The 8418-nt window shown below is 42.9% G+C and overlaps 1 protein-coding gene across 1 annotated transcript in view; it reads right to left on the bottom strand.

The window, feature by feature from the left end:
* MXD4 (MAX dimerization protein 4) overlaps positions 1 to 8418 on the bottom strand; it is a 40181-nt gene that overhangs the window by 22226 nt on the left and 9537 nt on the right. The window contains exon 2 of the mRNA XM_009285400.1: positions 7843 to 7872. Within this exon, the coding sequence (XP_009283675.1) occupies positions 7843 to 7872 (30 nt within the window). The remainder of the gene's footprint in view (positions 1 to 7842; positions 7873 to 8418) is intronic.

Here is an 8418-nt window from a genome sequence, read left to right as displayed (position 1 = left end):
CCCCCCCGCCTGCCACGTGCTAAACCACTGTGTGTACTGAGGGGAAAAAGAACAGATTAAAAATTACTTGACCTGTGAAGGAATTCTGTGTAGTAAATCTAAGCTCAAGTGTCCGCCGACAGAGACCACAAGGGGAAAGCAGCATGAGCTGTAACAGGAAAGCACACATTGTTCCATCCAGAAAGAGTCATTCTGAATTTGGGACCAGGCCACGGTATATCCAATACTCAAACAGGGTAAGCAGCCCATGGAAAGGAGTGCTGAAAATAGAGCTAGAGATACCAATACAGCATGGAGGCAGGGAGAGGAGGGGACATGACAAGCAACCCACAGAACATAGCCACCTCCTCCAGCCTAGTTGCTCCCTTAGTATCTACTCCAACCAGGGACACTGGGTCATCAAAATTTTGTGCTCATGACATACTTGGGAGAAAATAATCCAGCCTCCTGCAGATTTGGTGTGAATCCTGAGTGCGGAGCCAACCTTGCCTTAAACAGCTGGAGCCGCACTGCTGGCTTTCAGGTGCATTTGCCACCTCTTCAAACCATGGCAGGTACCACTTCTGTATACCCAGTTTTCGTCTGTGGGTTTCCACAGACTTGACTGGTTGGGATTCAGCCAAGGATTCCCATCGCGTTACGTAAGACTCATTTCAGAGGCCAGCTTCTTAAAGCCCATTAGCTGCCTAAATACCTTTTTAAAAAAAAAAAAAAAAAATCAAGTTCCAGCATCTGCTTGCCCAGATGTAGCTAAGCAAGCTTAAAAGGAAAACTTTTTTTTTTAATACCTAATTCAACAAATCTTCTTCTCCTCCAATCAAGAGAGCAGTCACCACCAGGCATCTCTTCCCCTATTTGCAGGGAATCGGCACCTAGCCATTGTCTGTACAGTCCTGAAAGTACCTGGAAGTCTGGCCCATCTATCTCTGTTTTGTACAAGACCAGCCTACTCTTTGTACCACGGTGGATAAGAATTGGCCAGGTCAATTAGCAGATGCTGAGAACATAAACCACCTTTCATATAGTCCATTAGAGGCCGACACACAATGGACTTATGTTTGGAGAGAGGGATGAACAAATTCAAGTGGAAAAAACGCATGCATTTGGTTTCTCGCCCATCTGCTTTCTGCTGGCTGTTTGGCTGGCCAGGAAGCACACGGCTTTCTGGAGCCCAGACCCAAGACTGCACTTAGGCCCTGCAGTTCAAAGCCAACATCAGCAGGAAAAAGGACATCACAATCTAGTCAAGACTATATTTTAGTCCATTTTTCATTGCCGAATAAAAGCTCTGTCCAAAGCACGAGGATGTGTACATCTCTGACACATGGAATATAATTTCCTGAGCAGATTAACTTCCAAGCTTCATCTGCTTAATATACCTCTCCTTTCCAAACCAGCCATCTAGGTGGGAAGACACTTTTGTTGGGAGTGCATAGTCAGGTGAGCTGTTGTGTGCACTGAAAAGACAGCAGTTCAGTGCACGGGCATTTATAGTAGCTATTGCAGCATGTAGTACAGGACAAGCCACAGGTCCAGACATTTGCTGACTGCCTAGAGGTGGGGAAAAGGTGAGGAAAGAATAGCATTTCAGCACAAAGCTTTAAACCTTCTAATTTCTTTAATTCCATGGATTCATCAGACTTAGAAACATGGGACATTTCAACAAAAGCATATGATTAAATTTTCAGTTCTGTGGGTCCAGTTCTTTATAGACTTTGCTAAACAAGCGCCACAAAAAAACTTATTACAGCAATTTAAGACACAAACGCCACTATATACTTTGCCCCTCTGTTGGAAACCTGAGGTTAAACGACAGATAAAAGGGGGTTTGAGCTGAGACTCAGCCTTGCACTGGCTGAGGCAACCCCGTTCACCTGACCACTACAGCCGGCATCCTCAGAGAGGCAGTCATAGCTGGGGGGGGCTCATGCCTAAACCATGGTAGCCGTCTTCTCACAAAGGCAAGTCAGACTCTTAAGACATTACCTTGCTTAAGCAGTGCAAAGGTATGTTTATTGCAATTCACTTGAATTGCAATAAACCCCTTCACACCAACCAGATGGTGTAAAAAGTTCCTTACTTGATGAGAAAACCAGAAGAAGCAGATACAATACGGAGGTTAAGTTCTGCTAGTAAGATGAGGTGGTTCCCACCACTAACGTAGCAGCCACATTATCTAGATGGTTTATGTATAATCTGGACACGTCCTAGAAATGGCAGCAGTTTTTATAGACCCGTTATAACAATGAGATCTGTACCAGGTCAGTAAGACCCATCCAGTGCAGCACTCTCCAGGCAATAGCGGCCAAAAGTGGATGCTTAGAAGAAATATTAAACTGACAAAGAAGTGAACTGTACTATTCTGTACTGTAAATTAATATCGTCACTCAAAGAAATGATCCCACCCTCTCCCTGTGCTAGCATTTGGGTGTGCCTGTGACGGTAAGCTGGGTCAGGAAAATGAACTGGCTGAAGAAGCAAGCCGGCAGGGAGCAGGACCCAGCAGCAGCAGCAGCGTGCAACCAGGCTGGGTTAAACTCATGATGGAAGCACAGCAGGAAGACACATACTGGGTGATCCTTCCCTGAAGTACTTACCTCCAGCAGCCAGTTAAGGGATTTCCTCAGCTAGTGGCTGCACCGTAGCCATTCAACGTGATGGATCAATGCAGTTATATCTTTATGCTGCATAACAGTACTAACTGCAATGGTAATTTGCAATTTTGAAAAGGCAGCCCATAATAAAAATAAACATTAAGCATTGTTTTGGTATGCTATTATTTCAATGACCTTTCAGTTCTGTTTCAAAGCTTCCAAGTTTATCAGCAACAGGCGATTACATGCTTTTCATTAACCCTACAATTTAGTAATATGAAGAACCACAGACACAATTTCAAGACATCCATCTATGCACTCTCTCAGCTTACACAAACTTTAAACTCCAAGTAACCCTGGTGGGTGAAATTAATGTACCAATGAATGTAACTGTGCTCCTGGCAAGCTCATCTGCACTTCTTTCATGAGAAAATGGACTCTCTATTAGAACTTAGCTTCAGAGGCACCTACTCTGTTTAAATACTTTAATAATATTAAAGTATGTCATAATGCTCCCAACAAATAAATACATATTTTTCATCAAAACCTGCATTTATATACAGATATCCACTTCATACACATGATGATGCACTATAACAACCTTTTTTCCGGCAAGATTTTAGGTTTAAAGAATACACAAAGCACTACCCAAAACTCAGGACTGCATTGCCTTCTGCACGCATGGGAACACTTTCAGTCTCCACCTGACCAGCACCATAAACAATGCATACATTAGGCTCATTTGGGAAGAAGGAAAGGTTTGTTTTCTTCTACTAAAAGGTTTTGCAAGTCACTATGTCTCATGTATTCCCTATCCTGGTCTTGCACTTCTCAAAATTCAGGGCTGTCCCACTCAGCTGATCCAGGCCATCTCCACAGCAGCCTCAGCTCACCGCAATACAAACTAGTGAGCCCTGAACAAGAGAGAACTGCTCCCTGTCCCACCCAACACCCAGTGATTGAGCTAAATGCTTGTGCACTTCTTCTCGGAGCAACTTCCATAGGAAAGCAGGGAAATGCCCCTAGAACACACCTCTCCCAACAGCAATGCCTGGTTTTTACCTCCACCCGGCTCAGCTCTCCAGCTTTTGTCAAACCTACGCCTACGGACCTGGGACAGGATCTGCTGATTCCTCCAAGCAGGAGAGCACTTGCAACTCAGATGCTGCAACTGCTGAGCACTGCCGTGCTCAAGATCGCCGGTCCATCCTGCCCAAAGGCATTAACCAGCTCCCTCTTCTAATTATACTCCGACTGCTTGCCAGGAGTTTACTATTTTGTGGAATGCAGGAGGGACAACTTTTACCCCTGCTGATCTGCCCCCTCCCTCCTTCTTGACCAAAAAAACCCCCACAGAGAATAATATAAATGGTTTGACAGAGGCAGGAGATAACTGTCCATCTAGATCAAGCCGTACCATGGTCACCCAGCCAAGGCACTCATTCAGCTCACACGGTGCCAGCTTGGGGACAGCAGCACATGGCATGCTGATTTTGAGGCACACTTTTCACTAATTCTTAAAAACTGTTCTTTAAAATCATTCCGTTTCACAAGCTATTTTCAAAGACTTTGCCATAGAAATGACAAGATCTTGAACTCCTCCTGCAGCGGAGCTCCTCACGGCCAGGCAGGATTGAAATGACTTTGTCACCGAAGGAGACCTGACGGGTTGGTCCCAGTATCCCTCGTCAGGGCTCCATCTGCTTCCGACAAGAAAGGATAGACCACAGCAGGGAGGTGTCGCTTCCTCCCACAGTCCTGCGCAAGCTGGGGGGACAAGTCCACACATGAATAGCAGAGGGCAGATGATTCACTGCCTTCACAGAGCAGTGTGAAGATCTCAGTACAATCTTCAGGGGAATATACCTTGGTTTTTATGCACTGTAATGTAGAACTAGTATAAATTGATGCAAATAAATGAGATTATGCTGTGTCTTTTTAAGAAGCTTGAGTCTCTCGTGGATTCTTGTTTTTTTTACACTATGAAAGTTGAATTCCTCTGTATAGCTGTCAGGTTAGGTCGATTTAAAAACTGCCTTGCAAAAAGTCATGATTACCAGTGTACTTGCTACTTACATTGCTCTGTGAAAGCCTACTGATATAATGTGTTGGCTGGAAACAATAACAAAAAAAATATACATGAATATACATGTTCGAAACTAACGACAATTTGTTATTAGGAACTAGTTACATCCGAGTGCCATTCTGATTGACCTGTCTATAATTATTAAAATATCTTCTAGAACCTCATCTTTCCTTAGGCTAGAAGATTTCCTGCCTTCCTACTTTTTATTTAGAGGGTTTCCTCTTTCATGACTCTGAGACGCAAACCTTAATCACACAGGACCAAAACAGGACTGCCATTAGAGGGACGAGTCCTTACAGTTTCACTATAACGAACACACACTGAAGTTCTGAGCAGGGTATTCTAAGGAGACTTAAAGCAGAGAACAAGGAGTTTTATGTATGAATTGCTGACAAACACTTTACCATAATTGTAGTCTGAATTCTATCATGTAACAAGAGTTTTCGTTGGAATTATGTCTCTGCTTCCATTTGTCTTCCTCTGACCATCCCCTCAAGACCATACAGAAAAGAGACCCAGCAGTAGAAAATGCAAATTAAAGTAGTGGTGCCAAACGGACGAGTCTGCACACACAGAGAGATCAACCTCTGCCATTCCCACTGACGTCAAAACCAGAGACAAAACCTCTTATGTGCAACACCAATGCAGAACCTGAACAGCATCGCGTACCAGTACACGGCTACTGTTGCTTTCTGGTTAGTGGCAGCTCTGACCACCCTCATCCAGGACACAAAGGCCCTGTAAATGAGGAAGCCATTTCCCTGCCCTCCAGCGCTCAGTCCAGCCCACAGACACCACGTGAGGGATGGGCAAGGAGGAGGATATGAGCAGCCATCTCCTCTCTTCCTCCTTGACGGGCTCCTGTGAGATAACCAAGTGTGTCTCAGCCAGAAGCATCATGGCAATGGTGAGTCAAAGGCGCTGGTCCTGGAAAGGATACACCTCCAAAATCAACATCCAGTGCTTCACAGCCAGCAGGGCAGGGCTGCACCGGGGGAAGAGGATGGGCTCTGCTGCAAGGACCAGCTGCTACAGGGACTCACTATGGCTGTGAATCTTCCATTAAACTTTACAAGATGCTCAAAGGATTTTAATGCAATTTTAGTAAAACAGAGTGAAAAACAGTACTATCAGTATTATCAGCTCATACACCCACAGTACTAGAGGAGGGGGTCGTTAAAAAAAATTAAAATTACAAGAGTCCTTCACACCAATACATTAGGTAACTACAATTGTGCATACCTGATCTGCTTTTGTGAACACCTGTTTGCACACACAAGGATCTTGCACTAATTTGCAGGTTCTCACCAGGAATAATAAAATCTGGCTTCAAGTATAGTGTAACTGTAGGAGGTACAGCAAGCAGCAGTGGTTACAAATATTGGTTGTATAATAGCTTGCAGTTTACCTATTTTGACCTTGAGATGGCAGAGAAAGAAGACTAGCAAGGCAAATACTATGTGGTCCAACTACTACAAAGATACAACACAGAACTGAAAGTGAGAACAGAGATTGAACAATTGATAGGTCCTTCTTCTACCCCTGCATCTGCTGCTTATGCTGCTGTGCCTCATTTACTGTGCAGCTTAAACATGTTAAGGCAGAGCAGGGGGAAGAAGCGGCAACTCCATGCTCAGGTTATAAAAATGACTGCAAGGAAAAAAAACAGGAATATGTAGTTTAGATGATGACAAGTCAGTAATGATGGAGCAGGGGAAAAGGAAGAAATGGAACAGAATATCTGGAAAGAGGATGGAAAAAAATGAGAGTGAAAAAGCAGCACAGTTGGGGCCACAGATTTTTTTTTTTTTTTTAAAGAAGTGTGACCAAAGGACAGAATTTTGCATGAAGTTATTTTCCTGAAGACTCTGTCAGCAGAACTTCTGCCAGCTGATTTCACTGCCTTAATCAACGCACTGCATTCTGCAGCCCAGGCCTGCATTTGTGAGCTTGAGCCTTCCCCAGTTCCTCTCATCTCTAGGATGACCACGTGGCTATTAGGCAGGGCTATAGTTTACTCATATTACAATTAAACTACAGGAAAGCATGTAGGCATGCAAGGGAAGTGATGGTCTAGCTGCTACATAACTGCGGCCACAGAACAACACACAAAAACCCCCACCGTGAGTTCAATCTTGTTGTGCCATCAACCACGTTTCACGTATTTAGAAGCATGCAAATAGGTTTAAGTCATATTCGCACATACACCCCTTGCTTTCTCTGGATGTATGAAACCTGAAAGACCACAAGCTACATGAAAAAGAACAAAAAACTACCCAAAAGAGAGTTTGTCCTGCTGTCTGAATAATAAGTGAAAGGCAGCAATCCTGCAGTGAGGGTGCCATGGTGCTGCTCAGCCAGGGAACCGAAAGCCAATGCGAAGATGGGCACCTTTTGCACTTGGCAGCTCTCTGTATGCACCCTCACAGCAGCGTACCCCAGGAGACTTCCTACAGCTAAAAAACCCATCTGCAAACAAACTCTGACAAGATACAATAGACAGTAAACACTGCCTCCAAAACTGTGCAAACATGAGTTCTTTAAAAAACGGGTCTTCAGGGTCTAATGAATGTCCTTGGTAAGTAAGTACAGCTTTTCACAGCGCTGGATACACAGAACCAGGGCTGCAGCTCAGGAGTTGCTGATTTCTAGCCCACACACAGCTCGTTGGACAGGACACGTACCAGCAAGGAAGCAGACGGAGGGGAAAAACGTATCTGTAGGTACTTACATGCAAGATGAAAATTAACTGCACTTTAGGCATACTTTAAAAAAAAACATAGAATAACCCCGTGTGACATATTGTTCCCCAAAAATCATCCACCTTAATCACAAAATACTTTGATTGTACTTATAGAATTTAACACCTCTAGCAAACAGTTGCTGCAATCAGATTCTTTATTAGTAACAGTATGGTTAACCAGTTACAGCATTAATCAGTCCAAAGCTAATTATCAGGGGTGTTTCAAAAATAACATACCAAACAATAGAAAAAAAGCCAAATAATATTATAGCTATTAGATTTTAGTTGATTAAAAACCCCCAACTCGATAAACTACTCAGTGCAGAATCAAAACAATTTCAACAAAATATTCTTCAATAAGCATGGTAATTCTAATGTCAGCCATACATCTCTTAATTTCCTTTTTTCTCAAGACTTACCTATGTTTTTCTAGTTCGTTGTGTGATGACCTATTAAAAAGAGAAAAGACATATTAGAGAACAGGATAGATACCAAGATTTAGAATATTTAAAAGCCAACACTTGCATAAGTTGCAGAAGAGCTCTCTAAAACATGTATTTATATGGATTATGAAACAGCTTTGCTGTTAAATTGGTTCACTTTTACATCCCTTAGATACTTCAAGGTATCAACTTAATTTCCATGAGTAAACCGTGGGTTTGGGAGGGAATTATAATAAATTTGCATTTATTAGCGTTCAATAGATTCAGAGACAGAATTGGACATAAAAAACTGAGCAGGTTAGTAATAAAAACAGCCCACAAGATTTTTATCTGTGAAGAAAAATTATGAGGGGGCAGAAAGTGTTAGAAGATCTAAATGGCAACAGGTAAGAGTAAAGAGCACCCAAAAAGGCAGCTTTCAAGCCCACGGAGAAGCAGAAAGAAAAATCAGCAGCTAACCACTGCTGTTGCTGTTGACATTTTAATGGCAAAAAAAGAGGAATCCTCTTAATTCTTCTGAGTCTACAAACAGAAAAAAAAAAAAAAAAAAAA

The sequence above is a fragment of the Aptenodytes forsteri genome, unplaced genomic scaffold, assembly GCF_000699145.1.
Source record: "Aptenodytes forsteri isolate BGI_AS27 unplaced genomic scaffold, ASM69914v1 Scaffold88, whole genome shotgun sequence".
NCBI lineage: Eukaryota > Metazoa > Chordata > Aves > Sphenisciformes > Spheniscidae > Aptenodytes > Aptenodytes forsteri.
This window is presented reverse-complemented; position numbering and strand designations above follow the sequence as displayed.